The 16,583-nt window shown below is 44.5% G+C and overlaps 1 protein-coding gene across 3 annotated transcripts; it reads left to right on the top strand.

Moving 5' to 3' along the window:
• Window positions 1-255: 255 nt before the first annotated feature.
• LRR1 (leucine rich repeat protein 1) lies at window positions 256-14,785 on the top strand. Of its 3 annotated transcripts, none has more exons than XM_032134849.2 (4): window positions 256-749; window positions 2,284-2,382; window positions 7,591-8,312; window positions 14,081-14,123. In XM_032134849.2, the coding sequence occupies exons 1-4, from the start codon at window positions 567-569 to the stop codon at window positions 14,085-14,087; spliced, it is 1,011 nt and encodes a 336-aa protein (XP_031990740.1). In that variant the 5' UTR covers window positions 256-566; the 3' UTR covers window positions 14,088-14,123. The 3 variants fall into 3 exon arrangements, with proteins under 3 accessions (XP_031990740.1, XP_031990739.1, XP_031990741.1); XM_032134848.2 differs by lacking the exon at window positions 14,081-14,123 and adding an exon at window positions 14,369-14,785 and having other exon boundaries at window positions 258-749; XM_032134850.2 differs by lacking the exons at window positions 7,591-8,312; window positions 14,081-14,123 and adding an exon at window positions 14,369-14,785 and having other exon boundaries at window positions 259-749.
• The last annotated feature ends 1,798 nt before the right edge of the window (window positions 14,786-16,583 follow it).

Here is a 16,583-nt window from a genome sequence, read left to right as displayed (position 1 = left end):
AAAGCCCCCCTCCGACGTGCCAGGTATGCCTCCGGAGAGCAGCCACCAAAACCACCAGCAGCCCGTCCGCGCCGGGAAATGTGCCCTCGCTGGCTTACGGGGCCACTCAGACAGTTCTAAGTGCCTTTCCCTGTAACGCAGAGGCACACCTGCCTTCCCTCGGGAAACAGCGGCCCGACGTGCGCCGGCAACGCGTAAAGCGTCAACAGCTGAAACCCTTGGAATCTTCCCCAAACAGAAACAACCACCGCTGCCAGCTGCGCGCTCGGGGGAAAAGACGTTGCGCCCCCGCCGATTGCCGGTTTCCGGGGCGCTAGCCCGGATCTCAGGTGGTCAGTCCCGGTACGCAACCACGGCGAGGACCCGGCACTGCTAAGGGAGATAGGAAGCCGTTTCCCGCGGGCTTCATACAGACACGGTATTAAGACAGCCCGAGTCGCGGACCAGTCCAACAGGCAGGCGGATCAGTGGGCAGCCCGCGTGCGCGAGGACCCCGGTGGCGGCACCGGGTGGCGGGAAGGAGGAAGTTTCAAAGCCAGCTGACCTGGTTGTGGCCGTTGGGCAAGATGAAGCTACACTGTGAGGTGGAGGTGATCAGCCGGCACTTGCCCGCCTTGGGGCTTAGGAACCGGGGCAAGGGCGTCCGAGCCGTGTTGAGCCTCTGTCAGCAGACTTCCAGGAGTCAGCCGCCCGCCCGAGCCTTCCTGCTCATCTCCACCCTGAAGGACAAGCGCGGGACCCGCTATGAGGTGCGTGAAGTGGGCAGGCCCTGTCAGCCTCGCGTTCTCCTCGGAAGCTGAGACGCGGGCCGCCCTCGGTCCTCATGCGCCCGGCTGCTCCATAGGCGAGAGCCCGCCTTGGGGGTTCCTGAACTCCCAGCCCTGAGACCTACCACCAGCCCGACTCCAGGGTCTGCGTCTTCCTACGGACCCGAAAGAAGAAAGCTTTGAGAGTGTACCTTTTCGCTATTTTTCCTCGCCACTTTTATGACTTTGAATTTACGGTGTTGCTATTTAGTAGTGGATGGCAATCCCGCCTGTTTCAAGTTTCTGAAATTTTGCGTGAAACAACTCTAAATGAAGCAGCTGTCCAGCTGGGGATCTGTAAAATAACTGCACTTCTGTTCAGTGAATTCTTTCTCCCACAATATTTTCCCTAGCTTAAAAAAGCAGGTCATAGCATCCTGCACTTGCCTTGTCTTGATATTTGTTATGCTTATAAGTACTTGTTTAATAACTATCTCTCATCAGATTATCGACTCTTTAAGTGTCGTTACCCTGTCAGTCTTATTCATTGCTATGTCCCAAGCCCCTATTAGAGTACCTGGTACATAGTGGGTTCTGAATCAATAGTTGTTGAAATCTAAAGCAGATGCAACAGCAATCATTAATTTTTTTTAAATTTTAAATATGCCATTTATATAGATGATAATCATTAAATTTTTTTGAGCACCCATTGTCAGTCATCATTCTAGCACTCAGGATAGAATAGCAAAGGAGACAAGATTCCTGCTCTCATGGAGTTTGTATATAACCTATGGGGAGGTGTGCCCACCCCAGGCTAGTGGACTGAAGTTATGAAGGCAAGTAACTGCTATTGGTAACTCTTCCTATAGTTACATAGTTGGAATGGGAGAAGAGGAGCATTCCCTCAAAACATGGTGATCCTGTTCTCAAAGGAGAGTTACTGGACAGACAGAGCAGTAACATCTACCACCAGCTAGATGAGGAGTATAACTTCCCAACCGCTAAAAAAAAAAAAAAAAACTTTAAAATTTGGCCAGGCGCCGTGGCTCATGCCTGTAATCCCAGCACTTTGGTAGGCCCAGGCAGGTGGATTGCTTGAGGCCAGGAGTTCTCGACCAGCTTGGCCAACATGATGAAACCCTGTTTCTACTAAAAATACAAAAATTAGCCGGGCATGGTGGCACGCACCTGTTATCCGAGCTACTCAGGAGGCTGAGTCATGGGAATTGCTTGAACCTGGGAAGCGGAGGTTGCAGTGATGGCACCACTTCACTCCAGCCTGGGTGAGAGTGAGACTCTGTCTCAAAAAAAAAAAAAAAAAGTTTTTTTTTTTTTTTTTGAGGGGTCTCTTTCTGTTGCCCAGCCTGGAGTGCAGTGGCGTGATAAAAAGCTTTAAAACTTAAAATGAAAACACTCAGACTCAAGGACTAAAAGCCAAACCAAAGCCTGGCAAAGTAACTGGCACATTCTAGTTGTAATAAATGTTACTGAGTAACAATAATTAGTTTTGTTCTTTTTTTCTACTGGTTTTATGCAGCTAAGGGAGAACATTGAGCAATTCTTCACCAGATTTGTGGATGAGGGGAAAGCCACTGTTCGGTTAAAGGAGCCTCCTGTGGATATCTGTCTAAGTAAGGTATGGTATTAAAAACATTAATGATTAATGTTTGGCTGTATTTTCTTTATTTTTTAGAAACAGAGTCTTGTTCTGTCACCCAAGCTGAAGTACAGTGGCACAGTCATAGCTCACTGCAGCCTCGAACACCTAGGCTCAAGCGAGCTTCCTGAATATCTGGGACTACAAGTGTACCTCACCACTCCCGGATAAATTTTTAAAATAACTTTTTGTAGAGACGGAGTCTTGATATGATGTTGCCCAGACTGGCCTCAAACTCCTGGCCTCAAGCGATCCTCCTGCCTCAGCCCCCCAAAGTGTTGGGATTACAAGCATGAGCCACCATACTTGGCCTGGCATGTATTTGCTTGCTTGCTTGCTTTTTTTTTGTTTGTTTGTTTTGTTTGTTTTTGTTTTGAGACAGAGTTTTGCTCTTGCTGCCCAGGCTGGAGTGCAGCGGTATGATCTCAGCTCACTGCAACCTCCACCTCCCGGGTTCAAACAATTCTCCCGCCTCAGCCTCCCGAGTAGCTGGGATTACAGACGCCCACCACCATGCGTGGCTGATTTTTTTTCTTTTGTATCTTTAGTAGAGACAGGGTTTCACCATGTTGACCAGGCTGGTCTTGAACTCCTTGACCTCAGGCGATCCACCCACCTCAGCCTTCCAAAGTGCTGGGATTACAGGCATGATCCACTGTGCCCGGCCTGGCCTGTATTTTCTTTAAAGAAGGCTGTTTGCATATTCTGATATCCCATATAGCTGAACAGGGACAGACTCTTGCAGGCTTGTTTGAAGAGGCAATGGCACAAGAGGCAGCTTCCCAAATACGCTTGTGTGCCTTCTCAAAGGGCAAAGTCAGCCTCAGTAAGATTCCCAGGATGGGAAGAAAACTGGGTTTGCTTCTGTGCTGAAGATGGAGCCCTAGGGTATTCTTAGACTGGAACTCTATATGGCAACTGCACAGGTCTACATTTTGCCAGCTAAACCACAGGTTACAAATCTAAGTTTGTTGTAATAAAAGAGGAAAAAATTCAATTAGAACCATCTTGTATTTTATTTACTGTAATCATTCTTCTTTCTTTTTTTTTTTTCTTTTTTTTGAGATGGAGTCTCATTCTGTCACCCAGGTTGGAGTGCAGTGGGAAGAGCTTGGCTCACTGCAACCCACAGGTGGGTGCCACCACTCCTGGTGAATTTTTGTGTACCGCGCCCGGCCCCTACTGTAATCATTCCTTTTCTTTTTTTTTTTGAGACAGAGTCTCTCCCTGTCACCCAGGCTGGAGTGCAGTGGCGTGATCTCGGCTCACTGCAACCTTCACCTCCCGGGTTCAAGCGATTCTCCTGCCCCAGCCTCCCAGTAGCTGGGATTACAGGCACGTGCCACCATGCGCAGCTGATTTTTTGTATCTTTAGTAGAGACGGATTTCACCATGTTGGCCCAGCTGGTCTCAAACTCCTGACCTCGTGATCCACCCACCTCGACCACCCAAAGTGCTGGGATTATAGGCGTGAGCCACCGTGCCCGGACTGTAATCATTCTTATAAAAACATAAACTGAGGCTGGGTGCCGTAGCTCACACCTGTAATCCCAGCACTTTGGAAGGCCAAGACTGGTGGATCACTTGATCTCAGGAGTTCAAGACCAGCCTGAGCAACATGGTGAAACCCTGTCTCCACAAAAAAAAAAAAAATTAGCCAGGCGTGGTTTTCACACCTGTGTTCCCAGCTACTTGGGAGCCTGAGGTGGGAGGATCGCTTGAGCCTGGGAGGCGCAGGTTACAATAAGCCAAGATTGCACCACTGCACTCCAACCTGGGCGACAGAGCCAGACCCTGTCTCAAACAAAACAAAACAAAACAAAACAAAACAAAAATACCATAAACTGGCTGGGTGCAGTGGCTCACACCTGGGAGGCCAAGGCAGGAGGATCACTTAATCCCACAAGTTAGAAGCTGGAGGCCAGACACGGTGGCTCACGCCTATGATCCCAGCACTTTGGGAGCCCTAGGTGGGTGGATTGCTTGAATCCAGGTGTTCAAGATCAGCCTGGGTGACTTGTGAAACCCCATCTCTACAAAAAAATTAGCCAGGCATGGTGGTGTGCACCTGTAATCTCAGCTACTTGGGAGGCTGAGGTGGAGGGTCACCTGAGCCTGGAAGGTCAAGGCTGCAGTAAACTGTGATTGCAGCCACTGCACTCCATCCTGGTTGATAGAGCAAGACCCTGTCTCAAAAAAAAGTTCAGGGCTTTGGTGAACTATGATTGTGCCACTGTACTCCAGCATGGGTGACAGAGCAAGACCCTTTCTCAAACAAACAAAAAATATATATAAACCATTAGAATTTTAAAACTGGTGGTTTTTTTCTGCCCTCTCCCCCTTTCCTCTTTCCCTTCCTGGTGGGTGGAAACAATGTCTCGTTGTTCAACCTTGCTTTTTTTTCTTTCTTTTTTTTTCTCTGTCACCTAGGCTGGAGTGCAGTGGCACCATCACAGCTCACTGCAGCCTCGACCTTCCAGGCTCAGGTGATCCTTCCTTCTCAGCCTCCCAAGTAACTGGGACTATAGGGGCACAACACCATACCAGGCTAATTTTTTTGTCCTGGTGGAGACAGGGTTTCACCTTGTTGCACAGACTGGTCTCAAACTCCTGGGCTCAAGCGATCTGCCCACGTTGGCCTCCCAAAGTGGTGAAATTACAGGCATGGTCCACCACATCTGGCCCAACTGTGCATTATTCTTAACTCCAAGCAAAGTACTCTGCAACATTAAAAGTTTGATAGCTAAGGAGTTTGGATTGAATGGAATAATTTTGTCCCATCTCCTCCTTGTGATTTTTCATTTTTTTCTTGACTTGCAGCTTATTCTTTTTTTTTTTTTTTTTTTGAGACGGAGTCTCGCTCTGTCGCCTAGGCTGGAGTGCAGTGGCGCAATCTCGGCTCACTGCAAGCTCCGCCTCCCGGGTTCACGCCATTCTCCTGCCTCAGCCTCTCCAAGTAGCTGGGACTACAGGCGCCCGCCACCACGCCCGGCTAATTTTTTATATTTTTAGTAGAGACGGGGTTTCACCGTGGTCTCGATCTCCTGACCTCGTGATCCGCCCGCCTCGGCCTCCCAAAGTGCTGGGATTACAAGCGTGAGCCACCGCGCCCGGCCGCAGCTTATTCTTTCACTAATTCTTCCTTTCTATCTAAAATCAAGCTGAGATCTTACTGATTTTAAAAAAAGAAAAAAAATTTCTAGAAAGACAAGGCTGAATTCATTGTCTCTACTTTTTATCTTTTGACCTTTTACTGGTTTACTAAAAACACTGTCTCAGAGATCAGCAATCTTTTTACTTGTCTATCACAGTATTATTATTTCTCATTATTTTTGCACTCTGTAGAATTTGACAATGATAATTACCCTTTTCTTAATAAAACTCTTTCTTTTCTTGGTGTCTATGACAGGGCACTATGGTTTACCTTCAGTTTTCTTCGTCACTTCTTTGTCTCCTGCTTCCAGCAACGTTTTTTTCTATCCCCAAAATAAAGGCTTTATTTCAGTCCTCTGCTGTTTTCTGTCATACTTGCCTTCCATTTGATAGTTCAGCTGTTACATGGGTGACTCCCAAGTCTGTGAGCCAGTATGCTTTATTGTACCTAGTTGACCCAGGTCTTCTCCAGACTTTTCCCTACTCTGGTTCATTGTGTACAGTGCTACCAAAATAGCATTTAGCTCTTGCCATGTAACTTTCATACTTAAAATCCCTCCACTTTACGTTGGCATCTGAGCTCATTTGCAATCTGCCCTCATACTATATTTCCAATCTTTTGCTCTACATAGCTTCCATGTTCCAACAAAAATTAGCTTTTTTTTTTTTTGATATGGAGTCGCTCTGTCGCCCAGGCTGCCGTGCAGTAGTGCAATCTTGGCTTACTGCAACCTCTGCCTCCCAGTTTCAAACAACTCTTCTGCCTCAGCCTGCCAAGCAGCTGGGATTACAGGCGCCTGCCACCATGCCCTGCTAATTTTTATATTTTTAGTAGAGACAAGGTTTCACCATGTTGGCCAAGCTGGCCTCAAACTCCTAACCTCAGGTGATCCACCCACCTCGGCCTCCCAAAGTGCTAGGATTATAGGCGTCAGCCACCAGTCCCGGCCTTTTTTGTTTGTTTGTTTTGTTTTGTTTTGTTTTGAGACCAAGTTTCACTTGTGTCGCCCAGGCTGGAGTGCAGTGGCGCGATCTCGGCTCACTGCAACCTCTGCCTCCCAGGTTCAAGCAATTCTCCTGCCTCAGCTTCCTGAGTAGCTGGGATTACAGGCATGTGCCACATTGCCTGGCTAATTTTTGTATTTTTAGTAGAGAAGAGATTTCACCATGTTGGCCAGGCTAGTCTGAAACTCCTGACCTCAAGTAATCCGCCTGCCTTGGCCTCCCAATGTTCTGGGATTATAGGCGTGAGTCACTACACCTGGCCTTAAACTCAAATTCTTTTTTTTTTTTTTTTTTTAATTTTTCAGATGGACTCTTGCTCTGTTGCCCAGCCTGGAGTGCAGTGGCACAATCTCGGCTCACTGCAACCTCCGCCTCCTGGGTTCAAGCGATTCTCCTTGCTCAGCCTCCACAGTAGCTGGGATTACAGGCATGCACCACCACACCCAGCTAATTTTTGTATATTTAGTAGAAACAGGGCTTCATCATGTTGGCCAGGCTGGTCTCAAACTCCTGACCTCAAGTGATCCACCTGCCTCGGCCTCCCAAAGTGCTGGGATTACAGGCGTGAGCCACTGTGCCCCACCTAAACTCAAATCTTAAGTGGAATATTCAGTCATTTCCTATCTTATTTTATACTCTTATGATTTCCCTTTTTGTTATTTTTTGTTTTTTGAGACAGTCTCACTCTGTTGCCCAGGCTGGAGGGCAGTGATATATATTATCATGGCTTACTGCAGCCTCTACTTCCTAGGCTCAGGTGATCCTCCCACCTCAGCCTCCCAAAGTGTTGGCATGATTTCCCTTTGAACAGTTTTATTTAGGATGTGTCCCTCCACGTAATTTTTTTTCAAAAACTTTTAAACTTGAAATTTAGTCAAAATAAAGTACTAAAAAAAAGTTTTACAGCCAATTTCAATAAATCATTGTATCACATTCATAAGTAATGCTATAGAATTTGTTATGGGAAGAACTAGCATGTATGTATTATCTCCAATGGAATTTATAATTCTACAACTTTTATTTATTCAGGCCAATTCCAGCAGTTTAAAAGGTTTCCTTTCAGCTATGAGACTGGCTCATAGAGGCTGTAATGTTGATACACCAGTTTCAACGCTCACACCAGTGAAGACTTCAGAATTTGAAAACTTTAAAACTAAAATGGTTATCACGTCCAAAAAAGACTATCCTCTAAGTAAGAACTTTCCATATTCCTTGGAACATCTTCAGACTTCTTACTGTGGGCTTGTCCGAGTTGATATGCGTATGCTTTGCTTAAAAAACCTTAGGAAATTAGACTTGAGTCACAACCATATAAAAAAGCTTCCAGCTACAATTGGAGACCTCATACACCTTCAAGAACTTAACCTGAATGACAATCACTTGGAGTCATTTAGTGTAGCCTTGTGTCATTCTACACTCCAGAAGTCACTTCAGAGTTTGGACCTCAGCAAGAACAAAATCAAGGCACTCCCTGTGCAGTTTTGCCAGCTCCAGGAACTTAAGAATTTAAAACTTGATGATAATGAATTGATTCAATTTCCTTGCAAGATAGGACAACTAATAAACCTTCGCTTTTTGTCAGCAGCTCGAAATAAGCTTCCATTTTTGCCTAGTGAATTTAGAAATTTATCCCTTGAATACTTGGATCTTTTTGGAAATACTTTTGAACAACCAAAAGTCCTTCCAGTAATAAAGCTGCAATCACCATTAACTTTATTGGAATCTTCTGCACGAACCATATTACATAATAGGTAAGATTTTAATAGTCATGTAATGTGGTGTCTTTGATAGCATTCTAATATTCTCATCAAACTCAGAGTAATAAAGTCTAACATTGCTTACAGTACTATGCACAGTCGGACCCTTTCCTATAATGGTCTTCTTGCTGTTCCTTACCTTTGCTTAGAATGATTTTTCTCCAGGAGGTCTCATCGCTCACTCCCTCACTTCATTCAGTTCTCTGCCCAAGTGTCATCCCAGAAAGGTCTTACCTGTCCATTATATCTAAATTTTATTTCTTACCTCCTTACATTGCTTGATCTTTTTTTTTTTTTTTTGGTCATAGGATTCATTGCCTATTATATATTTTTAAACATTTTTTTTGTTTACTGTCAGTTTTCCCCACTAGAATGTAAGATCCATGAGCACATGGATGTTGATTTATTCTCCACTATTTCCCTAGGATCTGAACCATGTATCCCCTGCTCCTAGCATATATTAAGCACTCAATAAGTAGTTAAATGAATGAATGGCATTGTTTCTCAAAGTGTGCTCCCCTGACCAGCAGGATCTGCATTACCTAGGAACTTCTTAGAGATGCAGGTTCTAACATTCCAGACCTACTGAATCAGAAACTGAGAATGGAGTCCAGCTATCTGTGTCTTAGTGAGTCTTCCAGGTGATTTTGATGTACTCTAAAATTAGAGAGTTGGCATAGTGATGAAGGGTGGTCTTTGGAGTCAGACTTGGGTTTGATTCCTGGCTTAACCTTTTTTTTTTTTTTTTTTTTTGAGACGGAGTCTCACTCTGTCACCCAGGCTGGAGTGCAGTGGCGTGATCTCGGCTCACTGCAAGCTCCGCCTCCCAGGTTCACGCCATTCTCATGCCTCAGCCTCCTGAGTAGCTGGGACTACAGGTGCCCGCCAACATGCTTGGCTAATTTTTTTTTTTTGTATTTTTAGTAGAGATGGGGTTTCACTGTGTTAGCCAAGATGGTCTCGATCTCCTGACCTCGTGATCCGCCCGTCTCAGCCTCCCAAAGTGCTGGGATTACAGGCTTGAGCCACTGCACCCGGCCTTTTTTTTTTTTTTGAGACAGGGTCTCACTCTGTTGCCCAGGCTGGAGTGCAGTGGTACAATCTCCTCTCACTGCAACTTCTGCCTCCTGGACTCAAGCAACTCTCCTGCCTCAGCCTCCTGAGTAGCTGGGATTACAGGCACCCACTACCATGCCTGGCTCATTTTTGTATTTTCATTTTATTTATTTGTTTGAGACAGAGTCTCACTGTGTCACCCAGGCTGGAGTGCAGTGGTGCTATCTCGGCTCACTGTAACCTCTGCCTCCCTAGTTCAAGCGATTCTCCTGCCTCAGCCTCCTAAGTAGCTGAAACTACAGGCACCCGCCACCACACCTGGCTAATTTTTTTTGTATTTTTAGTAGAGACGGAGTTTCACTATGTTGTCCAGGCTGGTCTTGAACTCCTGACATCGTGATCTGCCCACTTTGGCCTCCCAAAGTGCCGGGATTACAGGTGTGAGCCACCGCACCCGGCCTTACTTTTTTAATTTTTGAGGTGGAGTCTTGTTCTGTCGCCCAGGTTGGAGTGCAGTGGCACAATCTTGGCTCAACTATAACCTCCACCTCCCGAGTTCCAGCAGTTCTCCTGCCTCAGCCTTCCGAGTAGCTGGGATTACAAGCGTGCGCCACCACGCACAGCTAATTTTTGTATTTTTAGTAGAGATGGGGTTTCACCATGTTGACCAAGCTGGTCTCCCAACTCCTGACCTCAGGTGATCTGCCTGCCTTGGTCTCTCAAAATGGTGGAATTACAGGTGTGAGGCTCTCAAAGTGTTGGGATTACAGGCGTGAGCCACCACACCCGACCTATTTAACCTCTTTGATTCCATTTTCTCAGCTGTGAAACAGGAACAATAATACCCACCTTATAGAGTTGTGACGATAAATGAGCTAATGTAATGCCAAAGCATTTGGCATACAGTAGGATTCAGTAGCTATTGGTTCTCTTCTCCTTGTCTTTGAACACTAACTGCATTTGCTTTCACGAGACCCTGAGCGCCAGATTCGTTTTGTTCCGGCTTTTTTGTTGTTGTTGTTTTTTGAGATGGTGTTTCGCTCTTGTTGCCCAAGCTGGAGTGCAGTGCCCAAGCTGGAGTGCCTCCTGGGTTCAAGTGATTCTCCTGCCTCAGCCTCCCAAGTAGCTGGGATTACAGGCTCCCACCACCACGGCTGGCTAGTTTTTTGTATTTTTAGTAGAGATAGGGTTTCACCATGTTGGCCAGGCTGGTTTTGAACTCCTGGCCTCAAGCAATCCACCTGGCTTGGCCTCCCAAAGTGCTAGGATTACAGGCATGAGCCACCATGCTCAGCCATTGTTCAGGCTGCTTTTTATTTTTTGAGACAGTCTCTTTCACTGTTGCCCGGGCTGGAGTGCAATAGCGTGATCTCAGCTCACTGCAATCTCTGCCTCCCGGGTTCAAGCAGTTCTCATGCCTCGGCCTCCCAAGTAGCTGGGATTACAGGTGCCCACCACCATGGCCGGCTAATTTTTTGTATTTTTAGTAGAGACAGGGTTTCACTATGTTGACCAGGCTGGTCTCAAACTCCTAACCTTGTGATCCACCTGCCTCGGCCTCCCAAAGTGCTGAGATTGCAGACATGAGCCACCACGCCCAGCCTGTTCAGGCTTCTTGAACGCATGTGTGGAAATTAAGATGTGTACCAAAGTATTACTGAGAGCCTATAAAATGGTAGAAAGATCATATTTCAAATAAGAAATTCTTAACTTTTTTAGGGGGGAGGCGCTCTTAAAACTGACCAAAGTTAAGGATCCAGAAAACTGTACACATGAGTACACAGAATTTTGCATAAAAGGAACCTAGCTCCCACTGAAACCCAGTCCAGTCCTCTCTCCTGGCCATCCCCAATGTAAGAACTCTTACTCTAAAAAAATGGTTCTCAGATGTTACTTCAAATTTAGAATAACCTGAGAAACATTTAAAACATCTGAAGGCCGGGTGCGGTGGCTCACGCCTGTAATCCCAGCACTTTGGGAGATCGAGGCAGGCGGATCACGAGGTCGGGAATTTGAGACCACCCTGACCAACATGGTGAAACTTCGTCTCTACTAAAAATCCAAAAATTAGCTGGGCATAGTGGCGTGCACCTGTAATCCCAGCTACTCAGGAGGCTGAGGCAGGAGAATCACTTGAACCAGGAGGCAGAGGTTGCAGTGAGCCAAGATGGCACCACTGCACTCCAGCTTGGGAGTGCAGATTGAGACTCCGTCTCAATCAATCAATCAGTTAATTAAATAAAATCACCAGAGGTGATACTGATGATTCAGGTTAAATCCACTGATTTGAGGGAACTCCAAATGGTATCTTTTGGCAGTGAGGTACACCTGAGGCTATTGTTTCTCTAAGACATACATAAAAGAAATTGTAAGAATTATAAGACTGGGCGCAATGGCTCACGCCTGTAATCCCAGCACTTTGGGAGGTCGAGGTGGGTGGATCACTTGAGGCCAGATGTTTGAGACCAGCGGGGCTAATGTGGTGAAACCCTGTCTCCACTAAAAATACACAAATTAACCGGGTGTCATGGCGGGCATCTGTAGTCTCAGCTACTGGGGAGGCTGAGGCAGGAGAATTGCTTGAACCCAGGAGGTGGAGGTTGTAATGAGCCGAGATCGTAGCACCTCACTCCAGCCTGGGCTGCAGAGTGAGACTGCGTCTCAAAAAAAAAAAAAAAGAAAGAAAGAAATTGTATATTGTGTTTATTCAAATTTGAAAATTATGTCCAAATGAGAAATGTTATAGTTTTGATTTGAAAAGACTATAACAAGTTTGGCTAAATGATCAGGTAAAAACATGCTGAAGTCCAACTCAAAAAAGTACAAAGTTGGAAGGAAAAAAATAGATGATCAAAATATGATATAATTGGCAAGGCACAATTTGGCAGAATAGTAATTTATTAGTGCTGAATGATTTCGCATTATAGCATTTATATTGCTTTTTAAATCTTACCCCTATTAATATAGCTTTCTTGTAAGATGACCGAACCTTTGTTGAAGTGTAATTTTGCATGTTTTAAGCTCCCTTGTTTTAAAAAGTATATAGATTTAAAGCTGTGACACCAATACCTATTATCTAGCTGTTGATAAATGGCTCTAACTACTGGTTACAAGCATACAGTTATGATCTATTAGGAAAATATGTGGGAATTTAAGTTATGTCAGATAGAAAATACAGTTTTTAACTGTTATCTGTTTCCTCAATCTAGAACCATCTATCCTGAAAGAGATTAATGTAAACATGTGGGAGACACTCCCTGGCAGAGTTTTTTAAAAAATGGTTACTTAAGCAACAGATTAATAAGTCTTTTTATGAAAAATTTAAAAATTGCAAATAGGGCCATCCTAGCTCCTGTACCAAAGGTAACCGCTGTTTTTTTATTTGAAATGTGTATCTTTTCAGACTTTTCTGATAGGGTTTTAAACTCTCATTTTAAGTTATAAGACTAGGCTTGTTTATTTGTTGAAAAATATCTGAGCACCTATTATGTGCCAGCCTAAGCTAGAGACTAGAGAAACAACAAAGAACAAGACACTGTGTGGGAGGCAAAGTGGCTGGAGGAGCATGGTTGTGTTTAGCGGGGAGGTTTGGGCAGTGGGCAGGCAATCTCAAGACTGTCTTTTAGTGTCTTGTAGATGATTTAAAAACTTGACCTCAAGGCCCAGCGCAGTGGCTCTTGCCTGTAATCTCAGCACTTTGGGAGGCCGAGGTGGGCAGATCACTTGAGGTCAGGAGTTCAAGACCAGCCTGGCCAACATGGTTAACCCCCGTCTCTACTAAAAATGTGAAAACAGCCAGGCCGGATGCAGTGGCTCAAGCCTGTAATCACAGCACTTTGGGAGGCCAAGGCGGTGATCGAGACCTTCCTGGCTAACATGGTGAAACCCTGCCTCTACTAAAAATACAAAAAATTAGCCAGGCATGGTGGCAGGCACCTGTAGTCCCAGCTGCTCGGGAGGCTGAGGCAGGAGAATGGCATGAACTCAGGAGGCGGAGCTTGCAGTGAGCCGAGATTGTGCCACTGCGCTCCAGCCTGGGAGACAGAGCGAGACTCCATCTCAAAAAATAAATAAATAAATAAAAAATAAAAATTAGCCAGGAATGTTGGCGTGTGCCTGTAATCCCAGCTACTTGGGAGGCTGAGGCAGGAGAATCACTTGTACCCTGGAGGGGGAGGTTGCAGTAAGCCGAGATTGCACCACTGCACTCCAGTCTGGGCAACAGAGCGAGACTCCATCTCAAAAAAAAAAAAAAAAAGTTTGGGCCAGGCTCGGTGGCTCACACCTGTAAGCCTAGCGCTTTTGGAGGCTGAGGCAGGCGGATCACGTGAAGTCAGGAGTTCGAGACCAACCTGGCCAACATGGTGAAACCTCGTCTCTACTAAAAATACAATACAAAAAAAAATTAGCTGGGCATGGTGGTAGGCGCCTGTAATCCCAGCTACTTAGGAGGCTGAAGCAGAAGAATTGCTTGAACCCAGGAGGCAGAGATTGCAGTAAGAGCACGCGCCACTGCACTCTAGCCTGGGTGTCAAAGCGAGACTCTGTCTCAAAAAATAAAAATCAAAAGTTTGACTTGGGCACCATTGAAGGGTTTTAAGTGTGAGAGTGAAATGCCTTAAGCAAGGTAAGGTTAGCCTTACTTGCCCAGCCACTAAAGTAAAACTCATGTCCCAAGTAACATGTATTTTAAACTTGTCTTACAGAGTTTAAATTTCCCTTTTGAACAATTGATCCCTGGAAGAGCCTATTTAAAGGACAGGTGACTTTTTCATTCTATTTAGGGAGTTATGCTATTAAGTGGTTGTGCTGGAAGATATTTTATGGTGTGGTATCTGAAGTTTACAATATGTCATATGTTGTATTTTAGTATATTTTAAATATACTAATCACTTAATAATTTTATTTTTCATTGTTACAATTCCGTGTCCTAATAATTCATGTCCTGAATCTAGTAACATGTTATAAAATATTTTTATCATTCTTTCCAATAGGATTCCATATGGCTCTCATATCATTCCATTCCATCTCTGCCAAGATTTGGATACCGCAAAAATTTGTGTTTGTGGAAGATTCTGTCTGAACTCTTTCATTCAAGGAACTACTACCATGAATCTGCATTCTGTTGCCCACACTGTGGTCTTAGTAGATAATATGGGTGGTACTGAAGCACCTATTATCTCTTATTTCTGTTCTCTAGGCTGTTATGTAAATTCCTCTGATATGTTAAAGTAATGAGTGAGACCTGAAAAAGAAATTTCAATAACAGATCAGTTTGGGGTGCATGTATGATTTAGCAGCATCAAATTGGAGTAAGGGATGATTTCTGTATACTTGCTGGAGAGGAGGAATGTGTATAGTTACTCATTTAAATGACTCCAAAACTTTTGTTAAAACCAATTTTAATTTTACTGTGGTGTTAACTTTTTTTTAATTTATTGCACTTGTGTTTATTTCACCCTAAAGTTATCTTTTAATGTTAAACAGATATTGATCCCAGTTACTCTGTTCATAAGAATTTTATCAACTTTCTTCTTGCATTTCAGTTAAACACATCTGAGTTTCTGTATGCAGAAAATATCCGTTGGAGGACTAATATATCCTAAATTATAGTGAAAACTTGTTTATTATGAAATTATATGTAAGTTTTTAAGCATACCACTTTTTGTGTTTTTCAGATACATTATTCTACATGTGGAATTTACATTTACCAAGCAAAAAGTAGGAATTGTTTCAGGAAAGTCTTTAGGTTTTATAATTTTTTAAAATGTTCCCATAGTAATTGTTGTGATTTCTTTTTTTGTTTTTGTTTTTCTGAGATGGAGTCTCTCCCTGTCTCCCAGGCTGGAGTGCAGTGGCGCGATCTCGGCTCACTGCAACCTCCGCCTCAGCCACCTGAGTAGCTGGGGTTGCAGGCGCACGCCACCATACCCAGCTAATTTTTTGTATTTTTCAGTAGAGACGGTGTTTCACCATGTTGGCCAGGCTGGTCTCGAACTCCTGACCTCAAATGATCCCCCCATCTGGGCATCCCAGAGTGCTGGGATTACAGGCTTGAGTCACCATGCCTTGGGATTGGGTGGGATGGGAAAGGGAACAGAAAATTGCTACTTTTTTTTTTTTTTTTTTTTGAGACAGAGTCTCACTCTGTCACCCAGGCTGGAGTGCAATGGCATGGTCTTGGCTCACTGCAACCTCCGTCTCCCAGGTTCAAGCAATTCTCCTGCCTCAGCCTCCCAAGTAGCTGGGACTATAGGCGTGTGCCACCACACCCGGCTAATTTTTTTGTGTTTTTAGTAGAGACAGGGTTTCACTATGATGGCCAGGCTGGTCTCAAACTCCTGACCTCATTATATGCCTGCCTTGGCCTCCCAAAGTGCTGGGATTACAGGAGTGAGCCACCGTGCCCGGCCAAAAATTGCTACTTTTTGCTGATTACATTTTGTATTATTAGGGTGGGTTTTTAAATTATTTTTGTCACATAATAGGACAAAAATGTCGTATTAGTGACAAAATGTTTAATACATTATTTTTGTCATGTTAAATGACAAAATGTTTAATGTTTTTAATTTTAAAAGTAGTGGCAATACACCAGCTAAATGGTGATTTGGGCCCGACGCAGTGGCTCACGCCTGTAATCCCAACACTTCAAGAAGTCGAGGCGGGCATATTGCTCGAGCCCAGGAGTTCAAGACCAGCCTGGGCACGAAGACAAAATCCTATCTCTACAAAAAATGCAAAACTTAGCATTGTGGTCTATGCCTGTAGTCCTGGCTACTCTGGAGGCTGAAGTGGGAGGATCACTTGAGCCTGGGAGATTGCAGTGAGCCAAGATCATGCCACTGCACACCATCTTGGGTGACAGATGGAGACCCTGTCTCAAAAAAAGATGACGTGAACTAGGGCATAATGGAAAAATAACCAACTTGAAAAACTCATGGAAAATAGAACCAGTATTAACTTTTTCATTCTGTTCATTCCCACTGACCTACCTCAAGTCAGCCTCTCCACCAGAACATTGCAATAACCTCAGCCTGGTTTTTGTGAACAAAGGAAAGAATAAAAGTTACTGGAGAAAAGCCCTCTCCAGTGTTAATGTAATTGCTGTTTTGGGCTTGTTAGCAGGGTCTCTGTAAGATTATTTCTTACAAAATAATTACTGCCTTTGTTTTCCTAAAATGTTTATTTGGGTCATTTTTTTTTTCTTTT

The sequence above is a fragment of the Hylobates moloch genome, unplaced genomic scaffold (assembly GCF_009828535.3).
Source record: "Hylobates moloch isolate HMO894 unplaced genomic scaffold, HMol_V3 SCAFFOLD_16, whole genome shotgun sequence".
In the NCBI taxonomy this organism is placed as follows: Eukaryota; Metazoa; Chordata; class Mammalia; order Primates; family Hylobatidae; genus Hylobates; species Hylobates moloch.
This window is presented reverse-complemented; position numbering and strand designations above follow the sequence as displayed.

Coding starts and splice junctions, on each gene's coding strand:
- LRR1 (XM_032134848.2), top strand. CDS start 567: ATGAAGCTACACTGTGAGGTGGAGGTGATCAGCCGGCACTTGCCCGCC. Junction 2,383..7,590: donor TGGATATCTGTCTAAGTAAG/GTATGGTATTAA, acceptor TTATTTATTCAG/GCCAATTCCAGCAGTTTAAA. Junction 8,313..14,368: donor CGAACCATATTACATAATAG/GTAAGATTTTAA, acceptor TCTTTCCAATAG/GATTCCATATGGCTCTCATA.